General features: G+C 43.3%; 1 protein-coding gene across 1 annotated transcript in view; it reads right to left on the bottom strand.

Moving 5' to 3' along the window:
* Positions 1-3833: 3833 nt before the first annotated feature.
* LOC103184889 (A disintegrin and metalloproteinase with thrombospondin motifs 12-like) overlaps positions 3834-21939 on the bottom strand; it is a 201510-nt gene continuing 183404 nt past the window's right edge. Inside the window, 1 exon segment of the mRNA XM_042331953.1 lies at positions 3834-4015. Within this exon segment, the coding sequence (XP_042187887.1) occupies positions 3834-4015 (182 nt within the window).

The following is a 21939-nucleotide window of genomic DNA, read 5'->3' as shown; positions in this document are numbered from 1 at the left end:
TTTGATGAGAAGCCAGTGGAGTCGGGCGAAGATGGGGTTGATAGGCTCGCGGAGCCTGGTGCGGGAGAGGACACGGGCAGCGGAGTTCTAAATGATCTGCAGGCTATGGAGGGAGGAGTTGGGACGCCGACAATCAAGACTTTGCATAGTCGGGCCTGGATGTTATGAATTTGTGTGAGAGGTTCTCGGTGGCCTGTGGTGTGAGATAGTGGCGGAGCCGGGTGATGTTGCAGAGGTGGGGGAAGGCAAAGCAGGAGATGGCACTGATGTGGGGTAGTTGAGGATCAAACAAGACCCCATGGTTCCGGACTGGCTTAGCAAGGAGGAGTTGGCATTCATGGATGGTGATGATATCAGCGCCTGAGGTGTGGAGGCGCTGATGGGAATCAATCAGGAGAGCCTGAGTCTTGTTGACGTTCAACTGAAGAAAGTTAACTCTCATCCAGGACTTGATGTCTGACAGACATTCTGTCAGGACAGCAGTGGCCCTGGAGTCAAGGGTAGAGGCAGAGAGATAGAGTTGGGTGTCATCCGCATACATGTGTAAATTGACTCTATGTCTGCGGATGATGTCACACAAACACAACATAGACACACACGTACAAACGAAACGATAAGGGTTAAGTATACACACACAAACACTCATGAACAAACACAACATACATTCACAGACATTCATGCATAACAACACACACGCAGGTCCACAAACATTGTGTGGATACACGTACATACGTTATAAACGTTGCAGTACCAGCGTTTGACCACCAGGTGTCATGGCATTGTATTTCTTGGACACACAGAAGACCTTAACTAAAGTCTTCTGTTCATTGGCTTAAAATGATTGTCTTAACGTTTAGGATAAGATGGTTTGGGATTTAACACTATTACATTCACCATTAATTGAGAAGGCAGTAAACAATGAGAACTGAGGAAAATTGGGTTAAAAATTAAGACAACACTCCAACACGGTTTTCCAAAATTCCTCACGATCTTAAACTTTAAGATCACGTTCCTAAAAATAGGAACATGAGAAATTTAAGAACCAACAGTGAGGGAATGTCACAGTTGTGCTGCTTTGGCTCCCAGAGGCCTAATAATTGGACACTGGAATCCAAAACCATTCCTAACCAGTTTTTCTGCAATAATAATCCTTGCATTTTATACGCCTAATGTTGAAACGTCTCAAAGTGTAGTGACTGTGTACTCTGCAGGCAAACGCAGACCCAATTTACACAAAGCACAAACAGCCGTGAATTGAATGGACAATTTTAACTGGGGGTCTGTTAGCCAGGACACCAGGAGATAATCCCTTCTCTGTTCGAGTAGTGCAGTGGGGTCTTTAACATCCACCTGAAAAAAGTATAGACGGGAGCTTGGTTAAAGAATTGATCTGAAAGGCGATAGCTCTGACAATGCAGTGCTCCCCCCCAGCAATGCACTGGAGTGCCAGCTTGGGCTATGAGTTCAAATTCCCAGAAGTGAGACTGCTGCCAACTAAACCAGGTGACATCTAGCTCACGTTGAGCGATTGGGAGTGGGAAAATAATATGTATTCTCACTTCAAACCCTGCAAAAGTTCTGCTGAAATGTAAACTAAGCCCCTTTACACAGTGTTCAGCTAAACTGCTGAATCAGCGAACACCAGCCTGCTTCATAGCCCCTATCCTACCTGCCCCCCCATCAGCGGGTGAGCTTTCAACCATTCTGCCCTTGCTCTCTGGAACTCCATCATAAGAGTCTGTCCACCTCCCTCCCTCCTTCCCTCCCTTCCTCCCTCCTAAAGCCTGTCTTAATACCTTTCTGTTCAACAAGGCTTTTTGTCACCTCCACCTTACTTGGATCCTCCCCTCAATCTCCCGACCTTTTCTGTGAAGCGCTTAGAAACATCCTCCTGACATGAAAGGCGTTGAGTAAATGCTAAATTATTGTTGTTGCAGCCAGCGCTGAATGCCAGTTCATTTTTAGACGTCAATAGAGAGCTTGTGACTAACATTTACAAGTCAGTCAGCTTTTGTTTAAGAACTGCAGAAAACCAGCTTCCAGATTAATCCTGGGCCTTGAGATGTTTGCACAATTCGGGGTGATCTTTAAATTGTGAGGCAGACTTTTATTTTGGTGTCTGACACATGCGGATACTCATCACTATGTTTAAGAGTCTCCAAACCAAACTGAGAATTCCATGCATCCCATCTGCACATGGAAATCCCAGCGATAGACTGTTGGAATGGAATGCTTTCTCTCCCTGGAGGGAGGTATCCTGCTTACCTAATTCCGGAAAGAATTAGCGCAGGCTTGCAAGAGCCTGCGGACTTTTACGGGCTAGGTAGAATTTAGGTTCTTTGAATCGCTTCCACATGGGCTCTTTAAAAACATGAGAAAGTTTAAGGTCCTTCCCAGGAGAACCTGTCAAAGAAATTGTTTTCATCTTAAACGTTTCCGAAATCAGCTAAGATCAAACAGAATTTGCCCTGCACCCGATGGATTTTGGTTTATTCCACAATTAATAGCAATCCTTGCATTTTATATAGCGCCTTATCACATTACTGAGACACCTTAAAGCACAGGATATACTGTAAAGTGGATTGACTGTATTTTGTGGATGTAACGTGGCAGCCAATTGCACACAATTGGTTACTAATCATTGTAATTCAGGAGAAGTGAGGAGGAGGGGAGGCCTTGGAATAAAATTACTAGTCCAATCAAAGTTTTTTTGTAACACTTACGCAGTTGCTTTCATGTGGAAATCACCTTTGATCAATTCTAACTGTGGAGCTTCGATCGATTGGGTCGAAGATGGAATCCGCATGGCCATTTTTGGGAGCTCACGATGGGCCTTTAAAATGATGGTGGGTTGCGGAGGGTGGTGGGGAGGGGCGGTTAGGGATTAAAGGATTAAATCCATCAAAGAGAAGCAACGGGAACACAGAACTGGGAATCGACAGCAAAGATTGTCTGTCGTGAAATGAAAGAGAATTGGAAATTGCTCTTTTACGTCAAGTCTGCATCTCAGTCTATGGATGAAACAACAATAACTGGCATTTATATAGAGAACATCACGCAGGGTAGCATCTCGCAGGGCGTTACACCGCTCAACAAATCATCGGCGCCTGGTTTTCCTTGAAATAAATTGGCGCAACAAGAGCTGTTGTGTCTATTGCTGGGACAGTGGTACCTAGGACTCAGCTGTCACTCTCTGGATCTTTCTGCAGGTCAAAAGAGCGTAGGGGAGGGAAAGACTAAATGGGAAGCTCATTCCGGGCAGTAATTTAGACATTAAACACAAGTAAGTTTTACACTTAACAGCACCTTTCATGTCGGGAACAAGTCCCAACGGCTTTATATACGAAGCAAGGAATGGGGAAGGGGGGGGTTGGTGGGAGTTGAAGAATCAGAAGGTGGCTGGACGGTGGGTGGGGGAATGAAGATGACCGAATGCCAGATCAAAGAGGTAAGTCTTGTGGCGGCCTTTGAAAGTGGGAAGGGATGGAGGGAGTGGGGTGGGGGAGGGTAGGGGGCGAGTAAGGGGGATGGAGGTACAGAGGGTGGAGGCAGAATGGCTGATGGTGGGGCAGATTGGGCGAGGGTGGGGGAAGAGGTGGGAGAACAGGGATGTGAAGCAGGTCGGACGAGACGGAATTGCAAATGGCGTCCGCAATCATCTACACTGCAAAACGAATCGATAGACACAGGTTTTAACATTACCTCCACCCCACCAACCTCCCTCACCCTCCACTCCAGCCCGGGGCTCTCTTGGGAGTGCTAATCCACAGCAGAGGTGGATAGTTCCCGTTATTGGGAGGGGAGCGCAGCCAAAGGGAAAAGAAAGATGTTCCTCAGGAGCTGGTGCTGTGTCTTCGGGTGAAGGCTGGTCGCAAGCCTCTTCTCGATGCCAGTGAGCTCACCCCATGGCAGGTATGACAACACTGGGTCCTTATTGTGGCCACCACACAGCGATCCAACTTCTTCAGAGTGAGGCAGAATTTGGCCGACATCCTGTCCCTTACACAGGGGGCACCTGAAAAACACATAGGCTCAGCGTTACCCAATGGAATCGGCACTAATCCGAGTTAAGAAACTACAGAAAACTGACTACAAATTTGAGACTGAATTCAACGATTTGCCGATTTCTGCAAGAGTGTTCCGAGACCTTATCCTGCATGAAGCTCACTGTATAAATGCAAGTTCCTGTTGACAGAAAGAATGAAAAATAAACTTTATAACCTACTGGGATTTTACTCAAATGGGATTGCCAACATGCAAATCAACTCTGAATTTCTCAATGGACAAATTTCCTCTTTGACCAATGTTGCAAAATGTGCATTCTTGCTTTGCGACAAGAAGTTGCATTTATATGGATGCCTTCATGCTGGGAACAATTTCAGAGCGCTTAACATGTCCAAATGCTTCCGATTTTTAATCATAAGTCTTTGAGGAAGCATTCCACCAGGGTCTACATTTCACTCTATTTATGTTGTAACAGATCAGAGCTGCGAGAATTTGGCAAATTGTTCAATTCATTCCACACTTTGATTCTTCAAGAAATCGCAGAAGTCCAGCTTCAAGATGGAGGCTGTGGTTAACTTTGCCAAATCCTGGATGCTCCAAAATAATAACAATAATCGTGGCGTTTAATATAGTGCCTTTCATGTCAGGAGGACGGCTGAAGGATATACTGTAAAATGCTGTGACTGTACTTTCCAGGTAAACTCAACAGCACAATTTTACGCACCGCAATATCCTACAAACAGCCGTGAAGTGATTGATCAGTTTTATCTGTGGGTGCTGGCTAGGACACCGGGAGAAACTGCCTTCTCTTTTTGAATAGTGCATGGGATCTTTAAAGTCCACCTGAACAGGCAGATGGGCCCTCGGTTTAATGTCTCATTCAAAGAACACTTGCTTAGAAAGTTGTTGAATCAGGATGATGCAGACAATTAGTTATCAAGGACAACAACATCTTGCATGTATGTAGCACTCTCATCAAGAATGTTGACAGGCTTTCAATTTGACAAATCTGTAGAGGGAAAAGTATCTGCCTTTGCAACCTGCTTTCTCCAGCAGCTTGATGAATGAAAGCAACGGTCTCTGTGTACTATTGTCCACACTCTCAAAAGACAAGTTCCTTAGCTCCTTCTCTTGCTGGCTGCCTACCATCCTTAGCTTTGTTACCTTTGGCTTCAGCCAGTGTAAACTCAACATTATGTATGCCACAAAAAACGAAGAGGCTTTTAAGGGAGGTGGGAGGCAGCACAAGGAAGACAAAGGAGAAAATAGGGTAGACGAGAGGGAATGATGGGTTAAAGAGGTGTAACCTCTCCCTTCCAATATGCCGCAGCTCTGACAAAGGGTCATGGACCCACAAGGTTGACGCACTTTCCTTTCTCCATAGATGCTGCCTGACCTGCTGCGTGTTCCCAGCGACTTCTGTTTTTGTTTCAGATTTCCAGCATCTGCAGTATTTTGGATTTTGATTATGTATGTGATACAGTTACAAACCACACTTGTTGGTTTCAAGTTCACCGACTTGTAGGAGAAGTTGGGTATCACTCACATTATGCAGGTGGACCCTGTTATAAGACAGGCTCCACTTGCACAATGTGGAAGCTGGGAGGGTGTATAAAATCACATCCCATGTTATTACGGACTGTACAATCAGAGTCTGACTGTATGCCTACAAAACACACAGTCATTGGACCTTCCAGCATATCCTTCAATGCGAAGCTATGTGGTGTTAACTGTTTGAACTGTGGCAGTTGACCCAATGCACATGCTGGGGTCCACCAAGCCTGGGCTCTTGCCAGCCTGCGTCTAATACTCTCTGTAATTAGGCAAGCAGAGTGCGTCCCTCTAGGGAAAGAGCGCACACTCCATTTCCATAAACACAGGAATTTCCATGTGTCGGTGTGATGCACAGAACTCAGGTGGAGTCTCAATCTTAAGCATGGTGATGGGTTTCCACACGTGCCAGATGCCCGGCTGACCGAAACTAAAGTGAATCCTTTGAAGAATGTGGTAGCCATTGAACCCATGTGGTACCATGTGGAGTCCTATAGTGTAGCGATGCGCACGCTCACCTTGCAAGCGAGAGGACCCCGAATTACCTGTGTCTGAGGTGTACTGAACCCTTTCTTATGACTTATCTGTTTATCTGTTGAAATGATCCCACATCCCACACTCTCCTGAGGGTGTTTGACTTATTTTGCCTTTCAATGCAACGCATTGCCATGGGCACCATACAGCTTTCTGGGACCTTATCCAAGGCTTAGTGAGAATGGGAGATGCTGGACAAAATCTATGAAGAAATGCTGTAAAATAAATCCAAGCATGGAATTTGACTGTAATCCCAAGGATGAAAAATACCTCCTCTGTGACCAACGTAAACTAACACCTTTAACAAAGATGGTGTCAGACGTTGGGCGATGAGAGAAGGAGGAGAGGAGGGAAGTTGCTGGTGGTAGGGTTGAGGTGGAAGGATTTAAAGCGAGACTTAATAAAAATAATATTCTGACTTCTTCCTCTTTTATATTGGTGATTTGGACTCTAGGCCCTCTGACTCTGAGCAATTGAAATAGCCTCCATGAATTTACCCTATTAAATTTATCCTACCTTCCTTTAATAATTAATTATCCTTGTATTTAACCTTTTAAGTTCACCTCTATTTATTTTATTAAATTTTTCCTCTCCATTTACTCTGTTATATTTACTTTTCCATTTTCTTTCCCTTTCCATTAACCCTATTCAATTCATCACTCTATTTACCTTATTAAATTTATCTTTCTAGTTACTCAATTAAATGCACTTCTCTATTTGCCCTTTCAAAACCTTATTTTGAGTGGGTTAAGTTACTGTGATTAACAAATTATCCACAAACGATGATAAGAGAATATCATACTAACGGTTTGGTGGGAACTAAACAATATTAGTGGAAGAGATATATTCAGACAATCAGTCTTGAGAGAAGACATCTGACTCAGAGGGAAATTTATATAGAAGTGTATAAAATTTCAAATGGGATTGAAAACGTAAACCCAGAACAATAATTTAGGATGCAACAACAGTAGAACAGCATAGGTTTACAGTTGTAAAGGGCAATTTCAGGACAGACACCAGGAAGTTTTTTCTTTACTCAGAAGGTAATTAATGATTAGATAATAATTAATAATCAGCATTAAGGAGAGTCATATAAGGATGGTAACAAAGGAAAGATATGGTCTGAGACCTTCTGTGAACTATCAGTAAAAAAGAGTAATGTTTGCAATTGATAAAGCACGTTTAATGATAGGAAGACTTCTCAAAGTGCCTCACAGGAGTGAAGTGACCGTGTATTTTGTAGCTGAATACGGAAGCCAATTCGAACATGGTAATAATATCCCACAAACAGCCATAACGTGAATATGTGGGGGATTGTTAGCCAAGACATCAGAAGAAACTTCCCTCTCTTTTTGATTAGTGTCACTCAATTTTTAAAGTCCACCTGAACAGGCAGACAGGACCTCAGTTTTAATAACTCATTTGAAGGAGGGACGAATAGTGTTCCCCCAGAACTGCACTGCAGTGTCAGCCTTGAGGATGGCAGAAGTCTTAACAGAGCTTGAACCCACACATCTTCTGACCAAGAGGCGAGAGTGCTACCAACTGAGACAGGCTGAGACCTAAATAATAATAATCCTTGCATTTGATATAGCACTTTATCATGTTATTGAGACATCACAAAGTGCTTCATGGAATATACTGTACAGTGGATTGACTCTATATTTTGTGGGCAAAACGTGGCAGCCAATTTGACAATTTGTGCACAGCAGTGTCCGACAAACATTTGTGGATTAAGTGACCAGATTTTTTTTTGATGGATTATAACCTTAGGAAAGCGAACCGGCAATCGACTAACCGACTGGGTTGCTATTTACTATTTTGTGAACAGATTGAGATATTAAAGAGATCATCTGAATAGACTGAATACACTCCACTCCAAAACAGTTACAAAAGTACCCCTATGTTTTTCACCGTGCACTGCATATCCTATTCCATGCTTTAAACGGGGATGAATGAACGGTTGCCATAGTTTCCCAAAAGCGAACAGATGCAGCTCATAAAGCAACATGATATTGGAGTCAATGTTGATTAAATCATAAGGGGAGACAGGACAACATTATTAACAGGCTTGGTTAAGCCAGACGGTCAGTATGCTCAGACTCCCACTGTGTCTCTGTGCTCATTGCACAGTATGAGCCCAGCTTAAAGGTGCTTTTTTCCATCAACACAAATTCAAATTACCATAGCGCTGTTCTGCTAACTCGGGTGTCAGCCTGGCTCAGTTGACAGCACAGTTAAGGTCAAGCCCCACGCTGGAACTTTGAACTCATTCCAGTGTAGATGAGAGTGCTACCAACTGAACCAGACTGATGCCAGAATGTAAGATAATGTCTCAATGTGCTTCACATTGACAGCGCAGAAACCAGGGCGGTGGGGAGACGGGGTGTTGGTGGTGGTGGATGAGAGAGGAAGGTAGGTAGGAAGGTATGGAGTTAACTATCTTGTAGGAGTCCCGTAGCATAGTGGTTTGTGCGCTCGCCTCGCAAACAAGAGGTCCCGGGTTTGGTTCTCTGGCAGGGCGAAGCCTTAGGCAAGTTTTCTTACTCCACACACCTCTGTTTACTTAGTAGTAAGTAGGGACCAGGTTGATAGTTGCTTTCCGAGGGCAATAATCCCTCCAAAACAAAACTGGTCACGGATCCACGACTGTTTGGATTGCACAGTCAATTCACGTTACAATATATTCCGTGAAGCGCTTAAAGCTATCTCAACAACGTGATAAGGTGTATATCAAATGCAAGGATTATTATTATCATGAGGTGGTGACCAAGTGCACAGTCAAATAAGCGGGTTTTAGAAGTGTTGAAAACAAGGAGAATCGGTGTGAGGTGGAGAGGTTTGGGGAGGAAGTTCCAGTGATCAGGGAGTGGACGGAAGCTTGGCTGCCAGTGTTGGGAATGGGGAGTCGGGTAGGTGGAGGGGTACACAGCAGTCCTGAGTTTGCTGATCTGAGGGAGTGGGTGAGAGACTCACAGCTCTCTTATTCACAGAGTAGCTTCCCCACGACCACACACACTGAGTGGTACAGAGAAACTATTTCCTCAGGTAGGGGAATCCAGAACAAGAGGGCATAATATTAAACTTAGAGCTAGGCCACTTAGAAATGAAGTCAGGAGGCAATTTTTTACCCAAAAGGTAACAGAAATCTGGAATTCCTTCCCCCAAAAGGCTGTGGATGCTGGATCCATTCACCTCTTCAAAACTGAGGTGAATCGCTATTTGTTAGGTCAGGATATTAAGGGATATGGGCGAGGGCAGGTTATTGAATTTGAGGTACAGATCAGCCACGATCTTATAGAATGATGGAACAGGCTCGAGGGGCTGAATGTCCTGCTTCCGTTTCTGTGTTTCTATGATCAGGGCAATTGAAGATTACTCGTGCTGCTGGTATTTTTTTGTTTTTTTTTGCAAAGTTGCCAAGCTGACTCCAGCAAGCACCTAATTTGCTCTGTTTGCACATAAACGTGCGAACGGGTGCTCTCGATAACCTGCCAGAAAAATCAAATCATCCTTGTGACAGCAGCAGCAGTCACAGTGCTGGGGAAGCCAGGCATTTTAATTAAAAAGTATTGGAGGCTGATTCTTACTTTTCAGCCAAAGCAGCTTTGCACATTCATGTGGTTGAAGCACTTCCACCTGCTACATGTCAACCTGATTCATCATAACAATAATAATAGTCCTTGGCATTTGCTATAGCGCCTTTCACATCAGGAGGATGTCTGAAAGTGCTTTACTGAATTTGCTGTAAAGTGAAATGACTGTATTTGTGGCAGCCCATTTGCACACAGCAACGTTCCACAAAAAAGCCACAAATTGGCCAATTTTATTTAGGGGATTGTTGGCCAGGGCACCAGAAGAAACTCCCTTCTCTTTCTGAGTATTGCCGTGGGAACTTTAACGTCCACCTGAACAGGCAGGCAGAGACTTGATTTAATGTCTCATCTGAAGAACAACACCTCTAACAATGCAACAACAAAATTACATTTATCGCCTTTCACATCGGGAGGATGTCCCAACTCTTCCCCAACACTACACTGGAATATTAGCCCAGAGTCTTAGCTCAAAGTCCAGACGTGGGGCTTAAACCAACAACCTTTGATTCCGAGGAGAGTGTGCCAGGCTGACATTTAAGTCCCATGTTATTCACCACTAGGTGTGGTGGGAACTTCACCGATAAATCCAGGTTTCTGAACAGCCTGTGCTCTGCAAGACCCCTGCAGAAATTGAAATGGTCACCGTAATAAATCAACAAGGAGTTAGCATCAAATTTTACATCACTTTGATAGGAGACGCAACAGGGCATGATTTACCGAAACATTTTGTGGGTGAGGACAGGTACATAACCGGAAGAGCGATTGAATTATACAGGAACTCGCTCTGTTGTTTATCTTCCACGTCTTTGCCTCTCTTGTTTACATCCTTGTTGAAACGTTTTATGAGTTTATATAAGTTGTATGTAAAAGGCTGAGGCAGCATACAGGCTGAGTTCCACACTACACTGTCAGTTCGATGTTAAACAATGGATAAGAATCCTTACATTTTGTACAGCGCCTTTCATGTCAGGCGATGTCCTAAAGTGGACAGTATTTAATAAGAATAATAATCCTTGCATTTGATATAGTGCCTCATTACATAATTAAGTCATCTCAAGCACTTCACAGAATACACTAAAGTGTTTTGACTGTATATTTTTGTGGGCAAAATGCGGCAGCCATGGATTTGTGACCAAATTTTTTTGTGTGTTCTTTTTACTGCAACCTGTGGTGACTATGTATTTGCAGGCAAACAAGGAAGTCAATTTGTGTGCTGTAATGGCCCACAAACAGCCATGCAGTGAGAGATTGATTTTATCTGGGGGACTGTAAGCCAGAATAATGTATATGGGATTTTGCTGTAAACAAAATTGCTTGCTGCGTTCATGTACAATATTCACAGTCACTACGTTTTATAGTTTATCCTGTGAAGCCCTTTGAGACGCCTTTCTGATTTGAAAGGCGCTATACCCAAATGGAAAGATTATTATTATAACAAATGCGTCATACAACAAATTGAATTTATATATCGTTCTTCACAGAGTTTTACAGTGGTGGGATGGACAGTGAGAGGGTAGAGTGGAAAGGGCGAGGTGACCATAAGCACATTCGCAAGTAGGAGTTAAGGTGGGCTTGAAGACAAATAGAGAGGGGAAGACAGATGGGGAGAGGAATGGAGTTCTAGAGGGCACCCATGTTGTCATGGTTAGGGTGGGCAACCCAAGTTAGCTGAGAGGAGCAGACAAGCAGAGGGGTGAGGTGGGAGGGAGAGTGACGTACTAGTGCATTAAGGGATTTATAGGTTCTAAAGCATATTTCAGACAAATATAATATTAATACAAATACCAAGTTATTATTGCACAGCTCAGTAAAGATATTAACAATGATCTCTTTCAAATAAAAAATTATTCTAGCTAAGACTTACATCACCTCTGTGTTATTGAGAGACTGCGTGTTATTGAGAGACTGATTGCATTTCTGGGAGACTGACTGAGATAAACTTACTTCCAAAATCCCACTCATATTAAAATGTTGAGGCAAATACCTCTCCATTAGTGATTAGAATATCATTACAGTGTACTGATAGTCAAAAGCTGGTAGCGATAAGCATCCCGTGCAATTACGTCACTTACATCAAAGGGTGTTCAGATGAACAAAGTACTCAGATCCACTGTGTTATTATTGCTGAGTCGAAACAGTGCAGTCCACTAAACAAAGGGCATCATATTTTGGGGTGTCTGGCACATAAAGAAACCCATCACCATGCTTAAGAGTATCCAAACCACACTGAGAATTGCATGCATCCCACCTATACATGGAAATCCCAGAGACAGATTGTTGGAATGGAATGCGTACTCATCCCTGGAGGACGCATCCTGCTTACCTAATCCTGGAAAGTATTAGGCACAGGTTGGCAAGAGCCAAGGCTTGGGTACCCCAGAGTGTGCGTTGGGGAATTGCTGGAGCCTAACCAGTTAGCCATTCACATTGCTGTCTGGCAAGTTTTCCCACTGTTTGTCCAGCTAAGATCACCCTAACTGTTAGGGCTTTGGCTTGCAGGGTTAACTGGGACTGAGTGGGTTGATTGCCTGCCTGCAATGATTGATCTGCCCTTCCAGGGGCTGCCAATGAACCAGGCTGACTATGGAGTTATCAGCAGTGCCCTGGAATACTGCGGACCCACCTGGCTCAAGAACCAGACTAGGGACCACCACACAAGATCACAAGTCAGTTCCGTGAAAAATGCCCTTCGGTCCTGACGTCTGCCCTGAAATTGCCCATTTGAAAGTCTAAACCCCTGCTGCTGGGTTCATTTGGGAAAGAAGGAAATGCTTGAGGTTCGGCTTGATGCTATTTCTTGGGAAGAAGTCAGGGTGGATGATCTGGAAAAATGAGATTAAATGGGCACTGCCTCCTGGGATACCAAGAGAAATCCCCTTGATTGTAAATAGTGTCGTGCAATTTGCAACAAGAGGACATGTCTCTTGAACACAGGTACCACTTAAATTGTAAGGATTATTATTATATATTAAATTCCCCTTAAGTGATTTTTTTTGTGGTGTATGAGCCTGAGTCTCTTAGCTGTCTCTGAGTCAGAAGGTTGTGGATGTAAGCCCTACATCAGAACTGGTGACTCCTATTGTCTGAGCTGAAACTCCAACGCAGTGATGGAGGTTCCGTCCTTTGGTTGAGACGTTGAAACTGAGGCCCCTTCTGCCTATTCAGATGGACATTAAAGATCCTGTGGGACTATTCAAAAAGAGAAGGGAATATTGCCAGTCTCTTTGCCAACAATATCCTAATTAAAGGAGATTATTCGCTTCATGACTGTTTGTGCGACACTGCTATATGCAAATTGCCTCCTGCTTTCACCCATGAAACACACATTCATTGGATTTTATAGTGTATCTTATGAAGCGGACCTTGGGATTCCTGCTGACACGAAAGGCAAAGCACAGTACCAAACCTAAGGATTATCAATATATTAAAGATGACCTTGCAATTCTAGCAAACAAAAGTGGAAGTGATGAGTAAACAGGGGCTAAAAATCTAGAATTAGAGAAAGATAATAATAATAATCCTTGCATTTGATATAGCGCTTTTTACTTCTTTTCGACGTCTCAAAGCGCTTCACAGAATAGACTGTAAAGTGAATTGACCATATATTTGTGGGCGAGATCTCTCAGGAATACAATGTTCTGCTGATACTTTACACCAACCTTTACCAGGACCAGGATTTATCCTGAACTAACTTGAACATCAAATGAAGAAATAACTGAGGCATTGATCTTGATTTACACCATTATACATCTCGGCAAAGCTGAGATTTGATTGATGTCCATTGGTGCTGCGTAGTTATTGGATTAAGAGTTATAATAATATAATAATAATCCTGCATTTGCTATAGTGCTTCGAGATGTCTCAAAGGGCTTCACAGAATACACTGTAAAGTGAATTGTCTGTGTATTTTGTGGGCAAAATGTGGCAGCCAATTGCGCAAAACCGTGTCCCACAAACAGTCATGGATTGAATTGACAAAATTATTCTTATTTTTGGAAGGAATATAACTTTACAACTGCATAACACCCTCCTCTACTGCCTCACTCACTATGACTATCACCTCTGAGACAGAAAGCTGTTGGTTTAAACCCCATGTCTGGACTTTGAGCTCATATTGTCCAGGCTGACACTCCAGAAACAGTGGTGGAGGAGCACTGCATTGTTATAACAATAATAATAATCCTTGCATTTGATATAGCGCTTTTCACTTCGGGAGGACGTCCCAAAGCGCTTCACAGAACACACTGTAAAGTGAATTGACTGTATATTTGTGAGCGAAGGCAGCAGCCAATTGCGCACAGCAATGTCCCACAAACAGTCGTAGAATTAAAAATGACAATTTATTATTGTTTTTGGTTTTGGAGGGATTATTATTAGGCTCTGTGTGGAGTAAGGAAACTTGCCCAAGGTTTCGCCCTCTGCCTGGAATTGAACTCAGGTCTCTCGCTTGCAAAGCGAGTGCTCTAACCACTGAGCTACAGGACTCCACGTGCCATCCTTCGAATGAGACGTTTAACTTTCTGTTTCAGAGGCTGTGTTGTGGTAAATGTCAAAGATTCCACAGCACTATTCAAAAAGAGACGGGTGATTCTCTCGGTCTGCTGGCCGATATGCCTCCAGATAAAAATTGTTTATTCCCTTGTGGCTGCTTATGGAACTTTGCTGTCTACAAATTGGCTGTTGGATTGCCTATGAATACACATTCACTATTGTATATTCTGTGCAGCGCTTTGAGATGTCCTCTCAATGTGAAAGGCACAGGGGTTATTGTCCAAAGGAACATTTTTTGCTTATGTTCGAGCCAAACAAACCAATTTCTTTAGAGTGAAAATACTGCAGATTAATGAGGCTGTGAGGGGCCTGAGACATAGAGGGAGTTGATAAGAAGCATCTGTCTTATTGAGGGCAAGGCCTAATATGTTATATAGAGGAAGGAACAGAGATGTTTATCTATCTATAGCTGTAAATAGCTAACCACAATAAATGTGCCTTTAATGGAGTCCCTTTCACACTGGGATGACTCAAAAGAGTTTTGGAGGTGAACAAAGGTGGCAATTGTGCACAGCAATGACCCACAAACAGCAAGATCCCATGGCATTACTTGAATGGCAAAGGGAGTTTTTCTCCATAGATGTTTGTTCAATATTGCTGTGCGCAACTGGATGCCGCATTTCACCCACAAAACACACAGTCACTACACTTTAAAGTAAAATCCTGGGAAGCACTCGGGGTGTGAGAAGCCACTATATTCAAAATGCAAGGGTAATTATCTTATCATTACCACTGGCTATCTTATATGTATGTCCTCTGGTTTGGGACTCAACAATAAGTAGAAACATTCAGTGTGGATCTGATACACACAGAATCATTTAGGAGATTGCTTCCTTCAAGCAAATATTTCAATGAGTGAGAAGTGAGGCAAACAGCATATGTCAAACAAAATCCACTTGAGAACCAGTCAACATGAATGAAACAGTGGCAAAATCACTGAGAATTCACCCCGACTATCACCGCCTCCCTACCCCATTTTAGTCACTGATTTAAGTCATGCAATCTCCAGCACTGGCCTTGGAGCCAAAATAATAATAGTAATATAATCCTTGCATTTGATATAGCGCCTTATCACATCTTGAAGCGCACCAAGATGCTACCCAGCGTGAAGGGTGCTGTATAAATGCAAGTTGCTGTTGTCTTCAAACGATCTCAAAGAGCTTCACGGAATATACTGTAAAGTGAATTGACTATATATTTTGTGGGTGAAACGCGACAGCCCAATTGCATAGAGCAGCATCCCACAAACAGTCATGGATTCAATGACCAAATTATTATTATTTTTATTCATTTATTTTTGAAGGGATTGATACCCCCAATATTGATACAATACTGATTCATTCAACCTAATCATAATGCGTGCTGGAGCTCCACCCCAAGCACAGGTCCATTTTGCTATGTGGTTAATATGTACCTTACACTGTTCAGTTCTCAGGATGAGATGAATATCACTCTTATAAAGGAAACATCAAATAAACCTTACATTTAGTACAGTGCCTTTCACATTGATTTCAAAATCATGGCAATTTGTGTACAGCAATGTTCCACAAACAGCCATGGAATGAAAACCAATATTACCTGAGGGGAATGTATGCTGAAATACCAATAAAACTCCCTTTCGAATAGAGCTGTGGGATATTTAACATAATAATAATCCTTGCATTTGATATAGTGCCTTATCACATCGTTGAGACATTGCAGGTGAATGCAGCTGTTCCTATTTGTATGTGAATGCAGCTGTTCATTTGCACACAATAGAGTCTCACAAACAGCCATTAAGTGAACAGCCCATTTTATTGCAAACGCCCTGCTTGTCGGCCTTCCCAATTCCTCCCTCCACAGTCTGCAGATAATTCAGAACTCTGCAGCCCGTGTCTTCTCCCGCACCAAACTCCGTGACCCCATCTCCCCCACTCTCGCTCGACTCCACTGGCTCCTATCCTTCAGAGGATCCAGTTCAAGATCCTGGTCCTCACATACAAAGCCTCCAAGGCCTCGCCCCACCTATCTCTGCGATCTTCTAACCCCCTACCAACCCATCCGTTCCCTCCACTCAGCCGGCTCTGGCTGCTCCACGTCCCCCGCCCCACCCGCACCACCATTGTCGGGAGAGCCTTCAGCCACTCTGCCCCCAACCTCTGGAATTTCATCCCCCAGTCAGTCTGTCTCGCCCCCTCCTTAGCCTCCTTCAAGTCCCCCCTCAAGACCCTCCTCTTCGACCGTGCCATCGGGCACCACCTTCCCCTCCCCTCCCTTTCCCCCCCAACCCCAGCTCGGGTCTGAAATGCTGTACTCTGTCCAGTGCCTTGGGACGTCCTCCTGATGTGAAAGGCGCTATACAAATGTAATCTTGTTGTTGTTGTTGTTATTGGAAGGTGATTGTGACCAGGACACCAGAAGAAACTCCCTTTCCAAGCAGTAATGTACTGATCTTTAACATCGAACTGAACAGGCAAACGGGACCTCGATTAATGCAGAGCACCTACTCAATATTGCGGTTACTAAAATGTTATGAATAGCCTTTGCCACAAGCTGAATGTTGAAATTTTACCTGATAAAAGTAACACAAATTTGTCATACAGGTCCCAGGTTCAATCCCCAGTCTGTGTTTTTACCAGCCCTACCAGTATTGAGTTTTACTGTAATTGCCTTCTGAGCCCTTAAGGTAAGTAAAGGATAATTCAGCCAGAGTTCCTACTCCTCAAATGATTATCCAGTGACCCTGCAGAAAAGTGCACTTGAGTGGAAATCAAATGACAAACAGGCTCATCCGTCACGTTTCCCAACCCGTCAACTCACTGCCTGGCCTCGCACATAAGGGATTAAGAAAATAGACCTTGGAAAATACTTTTGGATGCATTAAAACAGCGGAACAAGAGGAAACGGGTTTAGAGTTGCAAAGAGCAATTTATGGATAGACAATAAGTATATTGTTACCCAAAAGGATAATTAATGACTGGAACAGGGTTAGCAGGAACGGTGGGTGAAGCCAGGACGCTGGGACTCTTTTATCACATCTGAGTCAGAAAGTCGTGGATTCAAGCCCCACGTCACGACTTTGAACTCACAGTCTAAGCTGACACTTAAGTGCGGTGCTGGGGGATGTTGTATTATTGGCATCACAGTCCTTCAGATGAGACTTTAAACCAAGATCCTGTCTGCCTATTTAGGTGGATGTTAAAGATCCCATGGCGTTTCACGAGAATGATACCAGGAATGGGGAACCTTAGCTATGAGGTCAGGCTGGAGAAGTTAGGACGTTTCCCATTAGAGCAGAGAAGGTTACGCAGGGACCTGATAGAGGTCTTCAAGATCATGAAAGGTTTCGACAGGCTAGATAAGGAAAAGCTGTTTCCTCTGGTAGGTGTGTCTGTGACTCGTGGTCACAGTCTTAAGATATCTACCAAAAGAAGCAGAGGGGAGGTTGGAAGAAATGTTTTCACTCAGCGAATTGTTCGAAGTTGGAATGATCTGCCTGAAATGGTAGTGAAGTCCGATTCGATAACAGCTTTTAAGAGAGAATTGGATAGAGAGAACTCTATCCCCCAGTGCCTTCGCCTTGCTTCCTCCCTTTCCTCCTTCAAGGCCGGTCTCAAGACCTTTCTCTTTGACCGTGCCTTCAGCTCCCCTTTCAACTCTCTACCCCCTCCTCACCCCCTCCCTTCCCTCCCCACACCTTGACTATTTCAGCCCTGCTCGGGTCCTGACCCAACTGTCCAGCTCTTTGGGACGTCCTCCCGACGTGAAAGGCGCTCTATAAATGGAATCTTGTTGTTGTTGTGGATGATAGGTATCTGGTGAAGACGGGTTTGTAGGGTTATGGGGAGAAAGCTGGTGATTGGGGTTAGTGAAAGTGACTTGCTCTGTCAAATAGCCGGCACAGACTCGATGGGCCGAATGGCCTCCTTCTGTGCCGTAACATTCTATGAATCTATGAATCTATAATTATTCGAAAAGAGAAAGGAGTTTCTCTCGGTGTCCTGGCCATTGATGCCCCAAATAAAATTGGTCATTCATCTCATGGTTCATTATGGGTCATCGTTGAGTACTAATTGGATGCTGAGTTCGCAAACACATAGTCATTCCACTTTACAGTATATCCTATGAAGCACTTTGTTTCATTTTCCTGACTTGAATGATGCTGTACCAAATGTAAAGATTATTATCAACAAAACATGCAAGATATGTAAGATTGGACCCATAGTGTCAGATTTGTGCTGTGTTAGCGCTGGCAATGTTCACCGCTTTGGCTAGTAAATCTCTTGAGAAACAAGAAGCAGTCAGCATTAATTTATTGCTTATTTGTGTTAACTTAATACAATGCTGGCCTTTATATAGCATGTAAAAGTTTCCATTAAGTACTAGCTTTGGAATTTTATTTTTCCAATCCTTGTTCTTTCCAAAGGGAATTAAATGTTTTGTGCTCATCGGCAGGCGGGCTTTAAGCCATTCTGCTGCCTCCAACTACTCAACAACAACAACTTGCATCTATATAGTGCTCTTCACACTGGGTAGCATCCCCTAGGAATGTAGGAAAAGAAAAGGAAAAGAAAAATTCTGCCTTTCGACCCTGTTCCGCCATTTAATTAGATCATGGCTGATCTGTACCTCAATGAATCCTTTCAATTCCAATTTCCCGTAGTACTTCACAGTGGTAGAGTCTGACAACAAGCCAGGTGGAGAGGGAGGTGGGAGGTGACCGTAAGCACGATCAAAAACAAAGGTCTTCAGGTGGAATTTGGAGGTGGGGAGGGAACGGGCAAGAAGGTGGGATTGAGGGAGAGAGTTCCAGAATTTTAGGGCATAGTGGCAGAAGGCACAGCCACCGACGGTGGAACTGAGGGCAAGAGGGACAAACAGGAGGCCGGAGCCAGCCGAATGGAAGCAGTGGGTGGGAGAGTGGGGGGTAAGCAGGTCAGATAGGGAGGGAGGTGCCAGGGTTTGAAGGGATTTGAAAACGAGCGAGAGGATCTTACTCCCTCCCTCCCTCCCTCCCTCAAGGCATGTCTCTAAACATACTTCTTTGATCATGCTTTCAATCACCTTTCCCATCTGACTGCCCTCAACTTCTACCTCCCCCAAATTGCGTGCCCTTATAGCACTGTGAAACACGTATTTTGAGACACCTTCCTGTCGTGAAATGAGCTGTATAAATGTAAATCATATTGTAAACTTGGTCGTTTGAAAAATAAGAGGAATATTAAAAAAAATTGGAGACGTATAATTCCAGCTAACACATTTTACCTTACAATTTAAGTGATGTACAGAATGGTGGAAAATTCTCAAATTCAGTCTTGATTCGGAAGCTGGTTAAGAACTGTGGAGGAAAACGGCTTCCAAATTAAGACTGAACTGTATTAGTGTTGTAGTTTGTTCCTCCCATGAAGCCATCTATCTCTGTTGATCCAGACAGGTCCCATTAGTTTGCAAGAGGAAACTAAACATCTTGTTGTGTCAGCCTGAGTCAGAAAGTTGGGGGTTCAATCCCCATGTTGGGTCTCAGTCTTGTGCTGACACTCCAATGTAGTGCTGGAGAAGTATTGCATTTTCAGAGGTGAGACGTTCAACCGAGGACCTGTCTGCCTGTTCATGTGGATATTAAAGATCCCATGTCACTCCATGAAAAGAGAAGTGAGTTTCTCCTGGTGTCTTGGTTAACATTCCCTGACATAAAAATGGTCATTCACTCCAAGATTGTTTGTGGGACTTTTTGTGTGCAAATATGCTGCCTTGTTCACCTGAAAGATATAGTCACCATACAGCAGATCCTGTGAAGCGTGTTGCAACATAATAATAATCCTTGCATTTGATATAGCTTGAATATCATGTCTTCAAGATGTCTCAAAGCGTTCACAGAATATACTGTCAAGTGAATTGACTGCATGTTGTGTGGGCGAAACACATTCTCCTGATATGAAAGATGATGCAGTATATCAAACACTGTTTGAGGATTTTTTAAATCTAAAATGTTATGTAAATGTTGCTTTCTAATCCGAAGGAGAGATAGACAGATAATGAACAATTGGCTGCTGCATTTCACCCACAAAATACAGTCAACCCACTTTACATTATATTCTGTGAAGCATTTTGAGACATCTCAATGACGTGATAAGTTGCAAAATCAAATGCAAGGAATATTATTATTGTTATTGTAATGGATTAATAATAATAGTCCTTGCATTTGATGTAGCGCATTTCACGTCTTCTCGACATCTCATAGCACTTTACAGAATATACGGTAAAGTGAATTAATTGTATATTTGTGGGCAAAACACGGCAGCCAATTGCGCACAGCAGTGTCCCACAATCAGTCGTTGATTGAAGTGACCAATTTATTCTTTTTTTCTTGAGGGATTATTATCAGGCATGCGGAATAAGGAAACTTGCCCAAGGTTTCACCCTGCCGGGAGTCGAACCACCTAGTCTCTCACTTGCGGGGCAAGTGCTCTGGCTCTTTCAATGAGCCAGAACACACATGAAGTGTCAAAATGCCTTTTTTTGTGCTGAACATTTCAGCGGTTCAATCTACCCTAAGCCAAATTCCTTGCTCTTTTCTCGTCACCCTTAACGACCCATCCTCTGCAAATGCTTGTCTGTTGCACAGGTGGAGAACAAATCTTAAATGTCTGTGAAGCACAGTGCAAACTGCAAAATGTCAATGAGCACAGGCGCAGAACCCATGTATTAATAGCAACCTGAGTGCTCGAGCCCAGCAAACACAAATTTGGTTGGTTTGTACGTGCCAAAGCGCCAGATCCCTTGACTCAAAAGCTTGTTTTCAACCCAGAATTAATAGTAACAAAAGGTACTGGTTTACTGCCAACATGGGATACTGCCAAGAGATTTTGCAATCACTGTGTGACTAAGAAACATGTGTATGCAATTCTTATGAAATCGTTCAGAAACTGTAGTTTGGGTGCTCATTCTGTTCCCTGGAGTGAGCTGCCCTGTCTCAGTGCCTATAATCAAGCTGTTTTTCCATTGTCTTAAGCATGGTTCTGGGTTTCCACATGAATCAAGAACCTGGCTGACCAAAGCAACGAAAGCAACTCGATGCAATTTCCCTCTAAGAAGTGGCCAAATACACATCTAGCTTTGATTCAACCTTTGAGAAAGATTTTCGAAATATCCTAAGGGCAGATGCTGCTCTTGTTTTAATGCGTTTAAAATCCAATACACAACATGCTTGGGAACTTACCTATAGCACGCAATCCAGAGAGAAGAGATTATCAGACATGGCGAGTCATAATGGCTCAAATCACTTTTCAGATTAAATTTAAAGCTCTCCAAATCCCTGCCAAGTGAGAACGCTAATGGACAGATTTTTTAAACAGTGAATGTTGGAAAATCCCCAAATGCCAGGTCTATTTACTTACAAACAACTGTTTGTGGGACACCGCTGTGTGAAATTGGCTACCGTGTTTCGCCCATAAAATATACAGTTGATTCACTTTACAGTATATTCTGTGAAGTACTTTGAGATGTCTCAATGACATAAGGTGCTATATCAAATGCAAGGATTATTATGTTTAGGGAAATAGTGCCTAACGGATTCTTTAACAGATGTTTTGGAGAGATGTCTCGAAGACGTGATAAGGTGCAATATCAAATGCAAGTGGTTTTATTATTACCGAGATCACCACAGAGGACTGACATTGAGTTGCCAAACACATCACCTTGGAGCCAGCAAAGTACCAACTCC

The sequence above is a fragment of the Callorhinchus milii genome, unplaced genomic scaffold, assembly GCF_018977255.1.
Source record: "Callorhinchus milii isolate IMCB2004 unplaced genomic scaffold, IMCB_Cmil_1.0 Scaffold1, whole genome shotgun sequence".
NCBI classification, from domain to species: Eukaryota; Metazoa; Chordata; class Chondrichthyes; order Chimaeriformes; family Callorhinchidae; genus Callorhinchus; species Callorhinchus milii.
This window is presented reverse-complemented; position numbering and strand designations above follow the sequence as displayed.